Raw genomic sequence first — 17,702 nt, forward strand, 5'->3', positions numbered from 1 at the left:
AAAGAGCTCTTCTGTAGGTGGAATAGCACGTCTGTACCAACTGTATCACTGTAGGTCACTTATTCCACCAAATAAGAGGACTGTTCTTTCTGTTCCTCTTATTTCACCAGGGGGGGGGGTTTCAAGCGCTGCTTACGCACCATCTTCCGTGGAGTTTAGACTTATCTTCAACAGCAGCTCCTCCAAATTTTAAAATGTTCTGACAATAATTTTAATGAGTCCTACTTTAGGATTGTTTTATTGTTTTCTCGCCGAAGGGGCTTGAAATACTAGAGCTGCAAGCTAAAAATTTAGTACAGTGCATATGTTCCTATTTGAGACCTAGTTCTCATTTTCAGCCCCAGGTGTAGCTCATCGCTCTGCAGTAAAATATCTTGACACCACTGTTGAAAGCGTAAACACAGTGCAATGGAGCTATGCGACCATGTTGCAACTATCTGTCGGTCTGGAGTTAATATGCATAGTTCAAGCCCCACATCTTTAAAAGATGGGCAAATTGGTTAATAGGTAAAAAAGCAGCAAATTTATAATTGGGGTATGGGACGTTTTCTATATGGAAAAAATCCAGATTAAGGCCCATCATCTTGGGAAATAAGTCAGTAAGTGCTTTCGGATGGGTGCTTTCTTGAATGACAGGCATAGTCATTCAGCATATCCCACCAACAGCTACAGGAAACATTGGTTAAATCAATTTATAATGGTCTCTTCCATTTTGAGAGTTTAGTTTAAGGGGACCTAGTAGAACATTATGAAAGAAATAGATTAATGCAAAATTTGGCATACACGGCTCTGCAGGCCCATTTATGTTAACAATTATTTTTCAGTGGATCCTGTGGAATTTCATTGATGATCAAGGTATATACAGGTCACAAAGCTTGATTACCCTTCTGAAAAAGGGAGTTCATTGATAGGTGACTTTTATTTGAGAACAGCTTGTCCTTAATCTCCATGTTTTGTTTAGAGTCTCCAATAATCTAAAGAAATGAAGATGGGGCTGTTAAGATGGACACTCTGGAAGGAAATAGATTAAAGGTGTCTTGTTATCAAAAAATTTAAAAGGGCAATATAAAAAACGGCTCCCCTCCCCTAGTTGTTGGTTGACTCCAACTTCCTCTCTTGAAACTCGAATGAAAAGTGTGTTGTGATAGAGAGCACCTTTGGGATAAACTGATGACATTTATAAATTAAAACAGATCCCCCGAGGGACATGGAAGCATTCTAGTCATGTTAAAGGGAGTCCCTCAGGGATGATTTTTGAGAAAATCATTGTACTAATCTTCCCAGAGAAGAGGAAAAAGATATGTTTTATTCCTGATCACGACCCAAACTGGCAACAGTTTTTACAGCAACTGTTATTGTGGGACTTGAGGCAATTTTAGGTTACATCCCAGCAGATAAAATATCCAGAGATGGAGCCAAGTCTACTTGTCTCTCAAAAATAAATCTTCCCTACCAACAGCAGTTGAGGTTACGTGAGGCAGTTTTAACTGAATGTCTTCAAAGATTGAGGGATCTGCTCAGGCTTTAGAGACACTAAAGTGAAATTGCACCGGGCTGCAGTCCTGCACCCATTTACCTGAAAGTAAGCACAATTGAACTAAATAGGAAAAAGTAAGTCCTCCTCAAAAGTGAGTGGGCATACATAGGATTATGTGCTGTCACAAATCTGAGCCTCCAGGAAGAACCATTTAACTGTCATGTCAACTTTCATTCCAATTCTGCCAACTTGTTCACCCCTCTTTGATCAAATCTTCTGCTCATTTACAGTCAACTGCTGCTTCCATGTGCATACCAGCAAACTTATAGCTAGTCCAGCCATCAGTCTTGCTCTCCACATTCTGTTTGGCCTTTGTTGCTTAAACTTGAAATGCAAGAATGTTTCTGCATTTATCTGTTCATTCACCACCTAATTAATTACACAACAGTGCTTTTTAAAGTGTAAAACTGGTAAAAAGGGTAAAGGTAAAAGTCCCTGGACGGTTAAATCCAGTCAAAGGTGACTATGGGGTTGCAGTGCTCATCTTGCTTTCAGGCTGAGGGAGCCGGCATTTGTTTGTTTCTGGATCATGTGGCCAGCATGCCCAAACCGCGTCTGATGCAACGGGACACTGTGACAAGTGCAGAGCGCACAAAAAACACCGTTTACCTTCCCGCCACAGCGGTACCTATTTATCTACTTGTACTGGCATGCTTTCGAACTGCTAGGTTGGCAGGAGCTGGGACAGAGCAACAAGAACTCACCCCATCATGGGGATTCGAACCACCGACCTTCTGATTGGCAAGCCCAAGAGGCTCAGTGGTTTTGACCACAGCAACTTAGCACTGACCCTTTGGACTGGAGATGATGGGGTCTGAACCAGAGACCTTCCGCATGCCAAGCAGCGGCTGAACTACTGAGATGCAGACCCTCTATTTTTGGCAGGGCTAACTACCCGTCTTGCAAAAATGCATGCAAAGAAGCTGTCGCACCAGCTCTCTTTCTAAATAACAGCAGTATTCGTGGAGAGCAGAGTTATTTAACCCTTTCCTGTGCTGCAAATTGCTACTTCCCTCATATATAAGCTGCACTCACTCCGTAGGGTTCCAAACACAGCTTGAATCCTGAAGCTCAAGGTTAGTAAAGCAAGAAACAGCCAGCAATATTTCACTGTACCATCTGTTGACCAGACTGTTGGAACTACGCCAGGTAATGTGCAGCTGAGTCTTGTTTCTATGAACACCAAACTAGTGCCAGAGTAGGGCTTGGTAATAGGTTTGTAAGCAGTAGAATGGTTATCACTTTATCCAGATTTTTTGTTTGCCCGCCCCCCACAAGGTTTTATCCTAAACATTTGGACTGTTCATGATGATGCATACTTTATCATTTATAAATTATATAATAAATGATAAGTATCAAATAAATGTGGCCTTCAATGTTGAGACACAGAAACTCTGCAGTGTGAAATACCAGAGAGCATCCTCATAAACATTAACCTGTTGTTGTCATGACATGAAAAGCTCACTAATGCCATGGTAGTGGCTGCTAAAACATTTTAAGGGTAAGCATAGGTAGTATGCTTCATAAACATTAATTCACATGTGTATTCAGAGCAAAGTTTAGAGATTGGGTACATTTTTAGCAAGACCTAGGGAAGACAGGGTTTTTTCCCCAGCTAGAACTCAGCAGAACACAGTTCCGGCAACTCTCAGCTGGGTGCCATTGCCGTTATAAGAGAACAAGGGAGGCGTTCATGGTGAGTTCCGGCACCTCTTTTTCTAGAAAAATAGCACTGTATAAGGATATACTATTTTTTGTACCATGAGCTCCAATGTATCCATTGGGCCAAGGCTAAACTGGGCGTAAAGCTGTTATAGTAATCTGTAAACGAACATGTTATTTCAGATGTTGCCTGCTGAAGAGCTCTGTGCAACTCTAAAGAAGTTGTTTCAAGAAAAGGTATTGCTATGTTTATATCTATTTGATAATAAAGGTAAAGGTAAAGGTACCCCTGCCCGTACGGGCCAGTCGTGTCCGACTCTAGGGTTGTGCGCCCATCTCACTTAAGAGGCCAGGGGCCAGCGCTGTCCGGAGACACTTCCGGGTCACGTGGGCAGCGTGACAGAGCTGCTCTGGCGAGCCGGCACCAGTGCAGCACACGGAAACGCCGTTTACCTTCCCGCTATAAAGCGGTACCTATTTATCTACTTGCACTTAGGGGTGCTTTCGAACTGCTAGGTGGGCAGGAGCTGGGACCGAAAGACGGGAGCTCACCCCGCCGCGGGGATTCGACCGCCAACCATACGATCGGCAAGTCCTAGGCACTGAGGTTTTACCCACAGCGCCACCCGCGTCCCATATTTGATAATAGGAAGAGAGTATTAAGTGGCTTCAGAAAAACTAGAACTGCAAAAATATACCCGCCCAGTTTAGTAATCCCATGCAGCAAAAGATCTGCTTGCAGAGGAAATTTTCCATTCTTTTCATTGATGTTGGGCTGCCTGCTCCATGGGAAGTGAAAGGCTAATTCATGCAGGAATTCAATGTCTGTACACACACTGAATCGCACATTTGAAGCCTTGTGTTTAAAGCAGCCTTAGGTAAATGCCATTCATGTAAATAAATTATTGCTAATCAGTCAGTAGCCTTATTACTTTGACTACAAAGCAGGGAGGAGTAGTAAGAAGAACATTGTCCCTTGAACCTGGACGGCGGCCTGTTTGTTGTAATGGTAAAGAGTGCATTTCACCTAGTATTTATGCTACACATTCAGCTAAATGCGCAGCATTCATTCTGCAAGGAAATAAGTAACATGTGTGCAGCAGCTGTTGCTTGGTAGATGGCATTTACTGCAACTATTGGTCATGAATTCTATGTAACGATTTTGAACAAACATTAAGGGCGGGATTCACCTAATGAACCCTGCCAGCAGAAGCTTTGTGCAAGGGTTTTCACTTGTGCAATGGAACTTCCTCATTTCTTCCCTCCCCTCCCCACATGCCCCCTGCCCTGAAATTGCATTTGAGGGGGTCAGGAAAAACCCCAGAACAGCACATACAGGGAGTGAAATGTTCCATCTGGCAAGCAAATATGCTTGCAGATGGAACCTTGTAATTCCATCCTGAGACTTCAAAATGTTAAAGTAGGACAATAATAAATGCCAACTATTACTCTGTGGTATGAACATGTGTAGATATCATACTGGCAAATCAGGGATGGAAACTGCCAAATGAAACTTCTGAGCACTGCATGAACTGGAAACTGGAAACAAACAAAAACAAAAATCTGCTGGGTGCGCAGAGTGCACTAAAGGACTGAGTAATTAATGTTTTATTTTATAAAACTGAGTGATGAGTTCTGCTGAAACATGCAACATTCATCTTAAGTGGAGAGGCAGTCAGAAAAACTACTGGAGCTTACAAAACAGTAAGATTCTCCCCCCCCCCCTTGTTCCTTTCTTCCGTTCTTGTTTACCCTCTAGGCACTTATTCCTTACCCTCTTGTTTCAGCTAGCTTGCTGGGTCTTTTCAGAGCACAGAGGAAACCTTTCCCCTCTCCCAAATGTGTAAACAAGTGATATAAAATTCTGTCTTTGAGCACATTTCTAAAATTAACTTTGTAGTGTTGTAAAAAGAGAATCCTCTGTGACATGTTGGCACTAGAGGGTCACTGCTGCCTCACACAGAAGTAGCTTGGGGGCACAGATATTCACCAGCAGGGAGTGCTTACTAACCTAATAAAACAAAGGGAAGTTTTGCTTCATGTACACCTTGCTTCTGCTTCTTGAACATATTTTCCCCCCTCAGACTTAGTGTAAACTTATTTCTCTTGTCTCCTCAGTATCTTGCGGTATTCTCAAATCTGTCTAAAATAGCTGATCATCTTTGTTTCAGACCTCAGACCTCTTTGTGCCCCTGATCACATCTACTATTAATTTTATTTTTATGATTTCTTTTCATTATATAGGTTTCAGTGATGTTGACCTCAGTGCCTGGAGCATTTTCTCCTCTCACTGGTATTAGCAAGATTCCCTCCACCATCCTCTCCACCCCCTGAGCCTACTTGCCTTCCACTTCACAGAATTATAGAGTTGAGACACTGAGGGTCATCTACCCCAAACCCCCTGCAATGCAGGAATCTCAACATGCGGTCTCCCATCCACTTTGAAACCATGCCGGACCCTGCTTAGCTTTGCAAACGTGCTAGCAGTTTTATTGCTGCACCTCTAGTCTTCGAACAACATACTGTCTTTTTATGTAGACATTAAACTCAAGAAAGGAAGGCATATTTTCTTATATTGGTTTTTGCAGTCACACTGATGTCGTTGGAACTGTGCTCAGAAGGTAATTGGACACAAGGCAGGTTTCAGAATAATAATGTGTTTCTAATATATTGTGTAAATATATAGGATGCTTGAATGGTAATGCAAGATTTTAAAAAGTAGCCTTGCTGAATGAGACAGGTGGTTGTAGCAGGTTGTGCCGTCTGCAGATAGAAAACTTTTTGATCCAGTGGAACTTCCTGTCAGCTGAAACAATGGGTGCTGATCAAATTTCCATCACAATTTTGTATGAAACGTTACTGAAATCTTTGAATTTTCTTTAAGAATGCTGGTATATTTGCTCAGATATCTATTTCTTAACCTGCAGCCTTATCCTAAATATATTAGCATGCAAGTAAGTCCCAGTGATTTCAGTAGGACTCACTTCCTAGAACATGTGTTTAGGATTGCACAGTAATAGTTAAAAATGTCTAAGATGAATACCAAAAACTTATTATGCATCCCCCCCCCCTTTAACTAGGTAGACAAGAAGATTGTCCGAACAGAAATAGGCGTTCTACTTCGACTTTCACATCCAAATATTGTAAGTTGGGTATTTTTTACAACACTATTTTTTGTTTGCTTGTGATACAGATGTTTTATTGTGGAACCTTTAGGCAGAATGAAAAGCAGAGGTTTAAAGAAGTAATTAAAAACAAGAATAAGTTCAAACAAACCCCAAGACCAAGTTAATGGGATAAATGAGACATTCATCCTTCACTGTAACTTCCTTGCTGTTGATCTTCGAAATATATACATACTTTCTCTGAAACTGAAAAATTCCTTATTTTGTGCCTTTCTCAGATAAGACTGAAGGAGATATTTGAAACCCCCACAGAAATCAGCCTTGTCTTGGAGCTGGTCACGGGAGGAGAACTGTTTGACAGGTAGGCGATGTGTGAAAGCCAGATGGGCAGGGTATAAATAATAAATTATTATTATTATTATCACATTAAACCATTCTTAAACAGTGGTTTATTTAAACAAGTCAACGAACCTTGTTTAAACCAAAGGATGAACTGCAAATTACCGAAGTAATTCTGGTTTGTTTCACCCTTTCATCCCATCTGGCTTCTAACTCTCTTCTGCCCCTCCTCCTAACATCACTTAAGTGTTTGCAGCACCTAGTTACTGGCATTGCCTCACTATGCCACCATTTCCCTTTCCACTGGTCGGCTGTGAGAGTGAGAGCTGTCATCAAACAACTGCTCCCTCTTTCCATTCTGCCAGGAAAGAAACACCCACACTATTTTGCAGCTTGTTGTTTCTTAAAGTGCACTCCTTTCCTCTGCAACCATGCCTTTTATTTTTCTTTCCCCAACCGGCAATTGGTTTAAGTAAGCATTCCTTACATTGGACCCCTCTCTACGCTCTTCTTCTGCTAGGTGGGTATTGAAAGACTGATTTGACTAATGCACACTTAAGTAGTTTCATATGTTAATTGTAATGACTGTCAGGAACAGAATCTCATTTCGGACTCATGCATAATGAGTTTTCCCTTCAAAAGCTGCCCAAATTGAAAGGAGACACATTCCCAGAAATCATTCCACTCACTAACCAAAACCACTCCAGCGCCCAACAGTGGAAACATTTGCAAAGCAAAAATTCATCAGTGTTTCCTTTAAGTTTTAAAATCCAGCTTGAGCTGCAACTTTGAATAGAAGGGGAAAGGATTCTGTTACCAGGCAAAGTTGGCAGCAGTGTCAACTACAAGAGAAGTGCCAGTGAGAGGAACTGAGCACTAAAAGTGGATTCATTTTTCAGCTACTCTTGTTTGGTGTCTCTGTTTCTTGGTGGACAATTTGGGAAGGGTGACATTACAAGGGTCACATAAACTATATACAGTGGTACCTCAGGTTACAGACGTTTCAGGTTACAAACGCTTCAGGTTACAGACTCCGTTAACCCAGAAATAGTACCTCGGGTTAAGAACTTTGCTTCAGGATGAGAAGAAGAGAAGAAGAAGAGTTTGGTTTTGATACCCCGCTTTATCACTACCCGAAGGAGTCTCAAAGCGGCTAACATTCTCCTTTCCCTTCCTGCCCCACAACAAACACTCTGTGAGGTGAGTGAGGTTGAGAGACTTCAGAGAAGTGTGACTGGCCCAAGGTCTCCCAGCAGCTGCATGTGGAGGAGCGGAGACGCGAACCCTTTTCACCAGATTACGAGTCTACCACTCTTAACCACTACACCACACTGGCTCTGAGAACAGAAATCACGTGGCGGTGGCAGCAGGAGGCCCCATTAGCTAAAGTGGTACCTCAGGTTAAGAACAGTTTCAGGTTAAGAACGGACCTCCAGAACAAATTAAGTTCTTAACCTGAGATACCATTGTAGTTAGGGAGGTGCTCATGTTTACACATAACACTTGGTCATAGCTAAGGTCACTGAGCCAACAACAAATCATGGCTTTAAAAGTTAAACTATAGTTAAGGCACTCTGCTGGGTTCAGATGTAACACTAAACCATGTTTTATGTACCAATATTTATCAGGAGTGACTAGCCTTGCAGGCCAGAGGGCCTGAGGGCTGCATTCAACATTGGCCAATCATAGAAATAATAGAATCATAGAGTTGAAAGGGACCACGAGGGTCATCTAGTCCAACCCCCTGCAATGCAGCAATCTTTTGCCCAAAGTAGGGCTCGAATCCACGACCCTGAGATTCAGAGTCTCATGCTCTACCAGCTGATCTTTCAGGGGCTGCATGCCAGCACCATATGTTGCCAAAAATAAGTGTAGTCACCCCACGCTCCTGCATGCACAGATATACACAGGCAGACATACACACAGCAGAACTGTGTACATGCATCTACCATCCCCCACAGCCACTGGACAGACTCAGCAACACAAAAACACTCGTTCAGCAGCATTTGTGTTCTCTGAATGCTCCAGTATTACCCTGGGGAGCAAAAGCAAAGCCTCCTTTTAAGTTTGCAAAATGACCTATTCTCTCTTTGGTGCTGTGCCGTTGTTAGAAGGTCTTACAGAGGAAACAGAAAGGGATGCTTATTCCTGTTTCCTAAGCATCTCTGAGACCTGGGTTGAAATCCCAATTCTGCCATGATGCCAAGTGACCTGGGGACAGTCATTGTCTCTCAGCCTAACCTATCTCACAGAGTTGTTAAGGGTATAGAATAGGGTGTGAGGAACCATGTACGCTGCCTTGAGTTCCTTGGATAAAAGCTGAGATAAAAATGCCATACATACATACATACATAAACACAGGGATATTCTCACCCAGGCAGCCTTTCAAAGACAACATTTTATACCACAAATATGGATCACAGAGGAAAAGTAAACAGTGTGTATCATGAACATGCTGGTCACATCAGTATGTCAAACAGGTTTATTATTTATAGAAGCTCAACAGAGCAGAAGGGAGTAATGAACAGTGAGAGTTTCAGAAGGCGAATGTGGGCAAATTGCCAGCGAATGCATGTGGTTAGAGCTGCAGGTGAGGCAAAAGTATACAAGAAACAGATGGGCATTTAATAGGATAAGGAAGTGGAGGATAAAATAACCAATCATCAAGATTTGTATCATCATAATGAGTTGTAAAAATCAGACCACTTTGAACACTTTCCCATTCTTGCGTTTTTCCTTCTGATGGCAGTGCTGCGTGATCCTAGAGGTAAGATAGATAGTAATTAGGTCCATTTTTCTGTGCTAAACATTATTTAACCAAGGAGGCCCTGTTTTTCTTATTTGCTTATATCTGTGAACTTTGAGAATTTCCTAATGCAGGTTCCTATGGGTGACTGGCTGCAGAGAGCACATTACATGGATTCTTTCATATGGCTTTCATATCTCCTGGGCCAGGGCAATCCGACACACATCCCGTGGGCCACATGTGGCCCTTGAGGCTGTTTTGAGGCTCCTCACCCGGGGCAGCACAATCAGGCTGGTGAAGATGGTGGTTGCAGCCAAAGGCAGGCTACTGCTGCTGTTCCTCCTCCTCCTCCTCTGCTGCTGCTGCTGCAGGAGTTGTGATTCAAGGACCCGCCACCTGCTTGAGGATAAGAAAGACACATGGACACAGTATATTAGGTTAATGGGCTAAAAAAGGCCACAACTTTATTGATTACAGCATGTGAGAGGTATTGGCTTAGGCATTGGATAAAACAACAGAGTGTGATTCCACCCCCTCAGGGAAGGGTGAGTCTATCAAGGGTTAACCACCAGTGGGAGGAGCCTGTTGATGCAAATACAACTGAAAGCTCCCCCTGATGTCACCAGGGGTCGTGCCATGGCCCTAGCCACCAGCAAGGGCGTCGGACAGGATTCACAACTGCCGGATTCCTTTACCGGAATACCCATAAAATGGAGGGGTAGGCGATGGCCACACCCTACCCTCCAATGCACAACCATATTCCAATGCCTAACCGCCAATACCTAAAGTTGTGACGATTTGCTATGAGGTAGGCGAAAACCAGCAACACAATGGCCTGGAAGTGCTGTCGCGGCCGCATTTGAGCGGCTAAACCCCGCCCCGAAGCCTTCACCCGATTGGCTGGCCACCTGGGGGCATGGTGTGGCAGCTGGAGCAGCTGGGCAGGGGCCGAAACGCCCCCTGCCTCCTCTGTGAGGAGGAGAGGCTTTCTGTGCAGCCAACAGGCTGCGCTCTATGGCCCACTTGGAGTGTGGCTGCATCCCACAGGCTTCCAGAACTCCAGAGCTACCTGGGGGGGGGGGGAGAAGAAGAAGAGGAGCACCACCTGGTGTAGAGAAGAAGCATGGTGTGTGTGTGTGTGTGTGTGTGTGTGTGAGTGAGTGAGAGAGAGAGACTTTGCTTTCTTTCTTTTTTGCAATGCAGAGAAGTTTGAGCTTTGGGGTGCACCAATTGGTGGGGGAGAGAAGGGAACTTTGGTGCCAGAGTGGGTGGGTGGGTGAACTGTGAACAATCATTTTCAAACATGAACTTCTTAAAGTCCCAAACTCAAAACAACCTAGTAGATCATTCATTTGAGAATTGCCTGCGAATGTCAACCACCAACCTCAAGGCGGACATCGGTCAACTGGTGAAGAATTGTCTAACTCAGACATCCCACTGCTTGTCTGCATTGTTAACGAAAGCATGCGTTGAGTTCCTGTCAGGATAAAAGGCAGGGGAGGAGGAGGAGGAGGAGGAGGAGGAGGAGGAGGAAGAAGAAGAAGAAGAAGAAGAAGAAGAAGAAGAAGAAGAAGAAGAAGAAGAAGAAGAAGAAGAAGAAGATTTCAGAATGTTCAAAACCAGTTGAGTCTCTTGCAAAGTCTGTAAATAAACACAGCCTGCGAAGAAGAAGAGTGCATGATTTTGGACCACCCTGCCTTAAACACACTCCTTCCAAATGGTCCTGGAATGGAGTTATCTTGGCTTAGTCTGTAGCTGACTCCCCACTCCCCACCCCAAATAAGTTAATAAACTGGGGTAGGAAGGAGTCGTGAAGGGTGCAGCGGAATGACAGGCTGTTTCTTAAGAGTGGAGCCATAAACTGGATTAAGAATAAAATAAAAAGATCTGTTTTCAAGGCCCGCACTGAACAGTTTCTAATCAAGAATATTGAGCAGGAAAACATTCTGAATAAGGCAGAAAGGGCAATCAGTGAAGTCCAGAGACAAAGCCTGAGTGCATTTTTGCAGACATTTCAGTCTGAAGGGCTGGGGTGGTAGTGGTTGTATGTCTGGTAAGCAATGCCAATCTAGGGCTGACAGAGGTTCCCCATCCCTGCTGTAAACTGCTATGCACATGATGACGGTGAGGTATACAGAAAACATAACACTGTTTCCAGGCCTTTGGGGTTATATAACTGTGCTATATGGCCAGATCCTGACACAGCGTCATACTGTGTAGGCAGTGTCAGAAGCAGAGGAAAGCTTCATTGCCAAGCACAGTTCCTTTATGACAGCTAGACAAGTCAGGATATGATCTCTTACAAGGCTAGCTAGCTGACATTTGCTTAAAATTCTGAAGTAAGTGCAAAACCAGCGCATTGGATTCATTTTCAAAGACACATCACTTTGTAACTATCTAAAGATACCTTGGCAACAAGAAACTGGAACTGCATCAATGCTGATGGCAGGCACTGGGGAAAGCCTTCCATGTGCTGTCAGATTTCTTAGCGGAATAAAGAGATTTGTTTTAAATATTTTGTTTTAAATATTTTACAAACTTTTCAACAGTTTTAGTCCACAAAAGGAAAAAAAAATCCCAAGATACCTGTAATTTTAAAAGCATTGCTTTGTAGCAAGTTTAATCTGTGCATCAGTCTCTGCTTTAGACAATCATCTAGCTATTATACAATGTTAGAAAAATGAAATAATATAAGCGATTTAAAATAGGAGAGTAGAAGAAATATTTATTCAATGAAGTGTCCTAGGCGTATTGATGACAACAAACTCCACAGCTCTAGATGATGCCTCTATGGAATTTTGAAATACTATGGAAGCTGCAAAAGTTTAAAGAAAGCAAAAGCTGTCAGTAAGTGTGTTCCGTGGTGATTCGCATAGCTGTCAGCTCCAAATCATAATGTAATTTATTATGAAAATTTGATCCAGAAACGTAATGTTTCATTTCTGTCCCTGGGAAATCAGTGTTTTGTTTTTTTAAGTTCATATAACCCTGGCTGGATCTAGACACATCAAAGAAGCGTTTCAGTTAAGCACGTTATAAGCTTTATAAAGGAAAATCACGTTGACGAAAGATGGGACTCCACGGCGCCATCTGGTGTCTTAGTGTTATAACGCATATAAAATGGTTTTTCTTTACTAATGTAGCTGAGTCCTAAGTGATTTTGGACCAGTCATTTAGCAATATAAAATGCTGCATTGAATCCAAATGTGATTTTGCCTTAGTGGAAATGTTTCATTTCATGCATGTTGTGACATCATGCTTTCCCTTTTACCTACTGCAGCCCTCTGAGCCATATCCCATTATGTGTTTATTTTTTGTGGGGGTGTCCCACTAGTTCTCAGAACCAGTTTCCAGGGTGATTGGGGGATTTAAGTGGGCATGGCAGATTGGCAAAAATCGAATGCCCTGACTTGTGTAAGGCAAAGCCACCACTGGATGCAACCCACTGAGTTGTCTGCTTCCCCATAAAAAATTATTCTGAGAGTAGGCGGTTAAAAGGCAACGTGGTAATTATCAGGTCTTCATATAAGCAGATAGAAATAAGTTTTGCGGGGGGTTTTGGGGGGGTTGCATTGGGCATGTCTCAATGGAAGGAGAGGGAGAACCCTTGCTGAACATACAGAGAAGTTATATTTGCCTTCTTAGTTCATTAAAACTGAGGAGTAGGTGATGAATAATAGCATAAACTTTTGCATTGTTGAGATATTTTTTGACATCAATAAATCAGATAATTTAGCACTTAGAAAAGGATGAGCTGACAATTGAAGGTGAGAGCACTGATAAATGATCTAGACGTGTTCTTTTGTGTGGGGTGTGTGTGTAGCCTCTGACAAGATAGTATACTTCTTCTGTGTCCCATATACTCACATGTGTCTCAGTTGTCTAATGAACTCCTGAAGCAGCATTGCCAAACTATCCATTATTATTAGTAAAACAATGTTCTGGGAAGTAACTAGAATCAATATCTTAAAAAACCCAGTAAATATCAGAGAAAGCCCAGGCAATGGTATTTTACCTCATACCCTTGACCTGTCAAGCGCCATTTCTGGCCTTCTCTGATTCTCCCCTTGGACTCAGGTGGCCAATATTTCTTAAATTTAAAGCTGGAAACCCTGCACAAAACAATGTTTCTGTGGTAATTTTTTTTCCTGAGCTGAGCTAGATTAATCTTTTTCTCTCTCTTTCGGATCAATAGAGTAATAAAAGTGAGTCTGTGGGAAAGGTTGGCTGTCGAATGCCTCAGTGCCTCAAAATATACCAACTTTCTTTCTTTCTATTTCCAACTCAGAAGCACTTTGCAATAATTGATTGTTCAAGGTTATTTTGCTGTATTATTTTCATTGTACTGTGGTTATTACTATAGCATGGAAGCAATCTTCTTTTCTAAGGAGCTGTGCTGTGATCACATTTTAGTTCATGGAGCCTTCAGTCAGTGAACAGCCTGAAAACAAAATGCTGCTTCTGTACAGGAGACAACAGATTATTTCTGCAGTCTTCAAATCATTTATTCTGGAGTAGATCCATTGATTTCACTGCAACTGCCACAGAGTAAAAGGTATGAGGATTATTCCTCTAAAACAGGGGTCAGCAACCTTTTTCAGCTGTGGGCCAGACCACCATCCCTCTGACCATGTGGTGGGCCGGACTGTATTTTGAAAAATAATAATGAACGAATTCCTATGTCCCACAAATAACCCACAGATGCATTTTAAATAAAAGCACACATTTGACTCATGTAAAAACACACTGATTCCCTGACTGTTTGCGGGCCGGATTGAGAAGGCGATTGGGCCTCATCTGGCCCCCAGGCCTTAGGTTGCCTACCCCTGCTCTAAAATGATCTTCTGTGCAATGGAGCTATGGCAGTGTGAATATTGGTCCTATGCTGCAGCTTTTAGCAGTTGCAGTGCAATCAAGCTCCTAAAAAGTTATGAATGCAAGTAGCACCCTGTACAACCTCTAGGAAAACCCTGATGCTTTGTTAGCCTTAGGATGCAGTTGTCTCACCTGCCCTAGGGCTAGATGGTTTACTTAAGGCTAAATCATAAAATCACTGTTACCACCTACATGCCTGTAGTATGGCCAGTCTCTCAGCCATATGCATGTCCAGCCAACACAACCATGGGAATAGTTTCAGCTATATCCATAGAGCCTGCTTCATGGTTTCGTTGTTTGGGAAGCCAACTGTGTGGCCTAGCTTTTCAGTAGTTATCAATGGCAGCACTGAGATTCCCATTCTGTAAAAATAAGGCACTACGGAACAGCACTTAGACCTGAAAGCTGTATCACAGAATGAATGAAACTAGTGTATATATACACAAAATACAAGGCATATTATGGCCTTACCTATTCCTGCCTTTTCCTATATATCACTTTTATTTCATTATAGCTTGGTTAAGCTTGCAAGCCCTGACTTTAGTCCTTTACACAGTGTCAGAAATAAATAGCATTGGTCTCAGAAGGGCTTATTCCTAAGAGCATGGAGTTTGTGTATCTGCCCTTTAATTCTGGAGTTCATAAGTATGAACTTTTTTTTTTTACAGTAGCCTTTTAAGGATACTGCATTTATTAGCACAAATTCATTTCATTCCCATAGCACCTAAGCTGATGTCTTGAAAAACAATCTTTTTGTTATTAGCTGAGAACCAGAGTTGCTGTATACTTGGTAAATCTATTCTTAGCCATGACCAAGTGGCTTTTTTTATTCTGCAGGAGACTTCCTAGACTATAAGATGTGTCTGCTCTGATTACTGTGTGATTAATTTTTAATAGCACATTTACCTAGAACTGTGCTTTCCTTGTAACCGTTGAGTCTGAAGTGAAATTTCGTGCCAAGTGAAAACATTCCTCTTCAGCCAGGCCTTGGGCTGATTTGCAATCTTTGTCATTTTAAATGTGTTGGGGGGAGGTGTTATGGGTGTGTTTCATTTTTGTTCTTGCTTTTATTATGTATTTTGTATGTTTATGCTGTGTTTTGTATGGTTTGTATGTTTATGCTAAGGGCAGTATACAAATTTATTATGAATAAATAAATCTTCTGTTTCTTTATAGGATTGTGGAAAAAGGATATTACAGTGAACGAGATGCTGCTGATGCTGTCAAACAAATCCTGGAGGCGGTTGCTGTAAGCATTAGTACTCTTGCAGAATAATCTTTCACTTACCTGGAGCAATTTATGTAATCAGTATACATATAGGTGTGACAGCTCTTGCCTACAGTTCTTGGGTTGGTTTTCTGCTTACCTGTCTAAATCAGCGGCATCTTTGAGACAAAAGTGATCTTGCGACAGCGTCATCTTTCATGCTGCATACCTGAATGATTGTTATGACAGCTCACTTTCTGTGAAACCTATTTATTTTCACTCTTGGTCGTTTATATCAAGAATGAGGAGGCAGCTTTGACAGCGACACTTTCTGTGTCAATATTCTGTGTGCCAATAGCTATCCATTTGTTCTGGTAAAGCATCTTTAGTATATTGCTTTTATATTTAGGCAGTTTGGGGTGTATGTTTCTTACTGTCTAGAGAGTTAACAAAATAACAGCAGATGTTCAAGGGCAGCATTGAGTTTTGTATTCAGATAGAGAATGTGAGGCCAGATAGCATTCTACACACCAGCTTCCCTGGTTACCATTTGATGGACAATGTTTTAAAATCTACATGAGCGGTTAAAGATTGCTTCATCCCAAACTGAAAGCTTAGCCTGTGTTCATACCTGAGCCATCGCCAGTGTGGGCTTGAGAAGTAATTATACAATCCAAGCAATCTGCAGGACAGGACCTTGCATTCACTGGGTTGTGATTCAATGCTCTCTGTGCATGAGTGGAACAGATTTCTGCTTGTGCAACAGGACATCACCTTCCTCTGTCTCTCTTGCAGCCCACTGAGCACCCTCAAAATCTGCTCCAGAGGGTTGGGTTAAGCTTGGAGCAGATCACTGCATTGCGGAAACTAAACCAGCACATTGGGGCTGCTTTGCTCACCTGACCTCCCTCTAGCTCCATTGCTTCTGGAGGGGGGCAGGCAATGCAGCAATAACATAAGGCACTACTTCCAATGTGTTTGCACTGCGCTGACCTCTCTGCTGCCTCCCCCTCCCCTTCTCCTTCCCAGTATGCAGCAGCAACACAGCTGGAAGGAGGTCAGGTGAGCAGCTTTTTCTTATTCAGTGACATTTATTCTAACAAAATACAAATTAACCTTTTGCTAACTTTTTCATACATTGCTACAAACATGAAGTGAAGGAAGTCAGAAACCATCAAGTATCAGTTCAGTAGTCCTGTGTGAGTCGTCATATTTAAACAGGTCCACTGCATTCCACTGCTGATCCAAACCATGAGCAAATGGTTTTTTAGTGGCTATCATGTTGCCTAGTAATATAAGTATCAAGTACTATGTTATCTTCTAAATGATTGGGGCAATAACTAGGAAGGCTCTGCTTCATCCCCATACTGATTTCAGCTTGGAGTTGGAGGGATCTTTCAAACAGTGTTGGCCTTCTCAGATATCTGTAAAGTAGATGGATGTGTGTACAAATCTTAAACTCAATCAGAAAGTGGATGAAGGCTGCTGCCACCCAGCTGAATGAGTCACATAATCAAACACAAAGGAAAGATGCAGGAAACAACCAGATTTCTTCTGTGGCTGTAAACTACAACTTTCAACAAAAGCGTGACATTTTAAAGTGCCCACGGAGGAGCTGCTGCTGCAGTGGAGAGTACCTTCAGTTTAATCTCACCTAGGAAGTAGTCACATTGAGGCGTCTGCAGTAGAAAGCAGGATCTTAGTAAACACCAGCTCAATGGTCAGAATTATAGGTGAGGCATGATGTTCTTGGGCAGAGGACAGGAGAGCACAGTGCAGGGCTAAATCTGAAAAGAGCTTTAATTGTTTCTCCAGCTCAGAGATGATTGGGGGCTACTGTGCTCTGAAATACTGCTAAAGGGAGCCACGGCTCAAGCCAAGCTCTCTTTAAATGGTCACCTCGCCATCAAAGCAGCATCAGCCCAGACCACACACTGTAGTGGCAAGAGATGTGAAGAGCTGGCCTTGGGATTGAAGATACGGTGGGGGCTGTAGAGGATGCACCTGAGGACGCTAGAAGAAACACCTGGGAATTCATAAATAGGGGGTGAGATGTCCTTTATTGATACCTGAAGGAGCATCTACAACCCTTCATTCTGCCCAGACATTGAGGTCCAGCGCCGAGAGCCTGCTGGTGGTTCCCTCATTGCGAGAAGCAAAATTACAGAGGATCAGGCAGAGGGCCTTCTCGGTGGTGGCACCCGCTCTGTG

The 17,702-nt window shown here is 42.6% G+C and overlaps 1 protein-coding gene across 2 annotated transcripts in view; it reads left to right on the top strand.

The window, feature by feature from the left end:
* Positions 1-17,702, top strand: part of CAMK4 (calcium/calmodulin dependent protein kinase IV) — an 87,064-nt gene that overhangs the window by 39,208 nt on the left and 30,154 nt on the right. Inside the window, exons 4-7 of one of the 2 annotated variants that reach the window (XM_083577034.1) lie at positions 3,383-3,436; positions 6,280-6,342; positions 6,603-6,685; positions 15,461-15,533. In XM_083577034.1, coding sequence (XP_083433160.1) covers positions 3,383-3,436; positions 6,280-6,342; positions 6,603-6,685; positions 15,461-15,533 — 273 coding nt within the window. The remainder of the gene's footprint in view (positions 1-3,382; positions 3,437-6,279; positions 6,343-6,602; positions 6,686-15,460; positions 15,534-17,702) is intronic. The other variant, XM_083577035.1, reaches the window with a different exon arrangement.

The sequence above is a fragment of the Podarcis filfolensis genome (genome assembly GCF_964270895.1).
Source record: "Podarcis filfolensis genome assembly, chromosome: 11".
NCBI lineage: Eukaryota > Metazoa > Chordata > Lepidosauria > Squamata > Lacertidae > Podarcis > Podarcis filfolensis.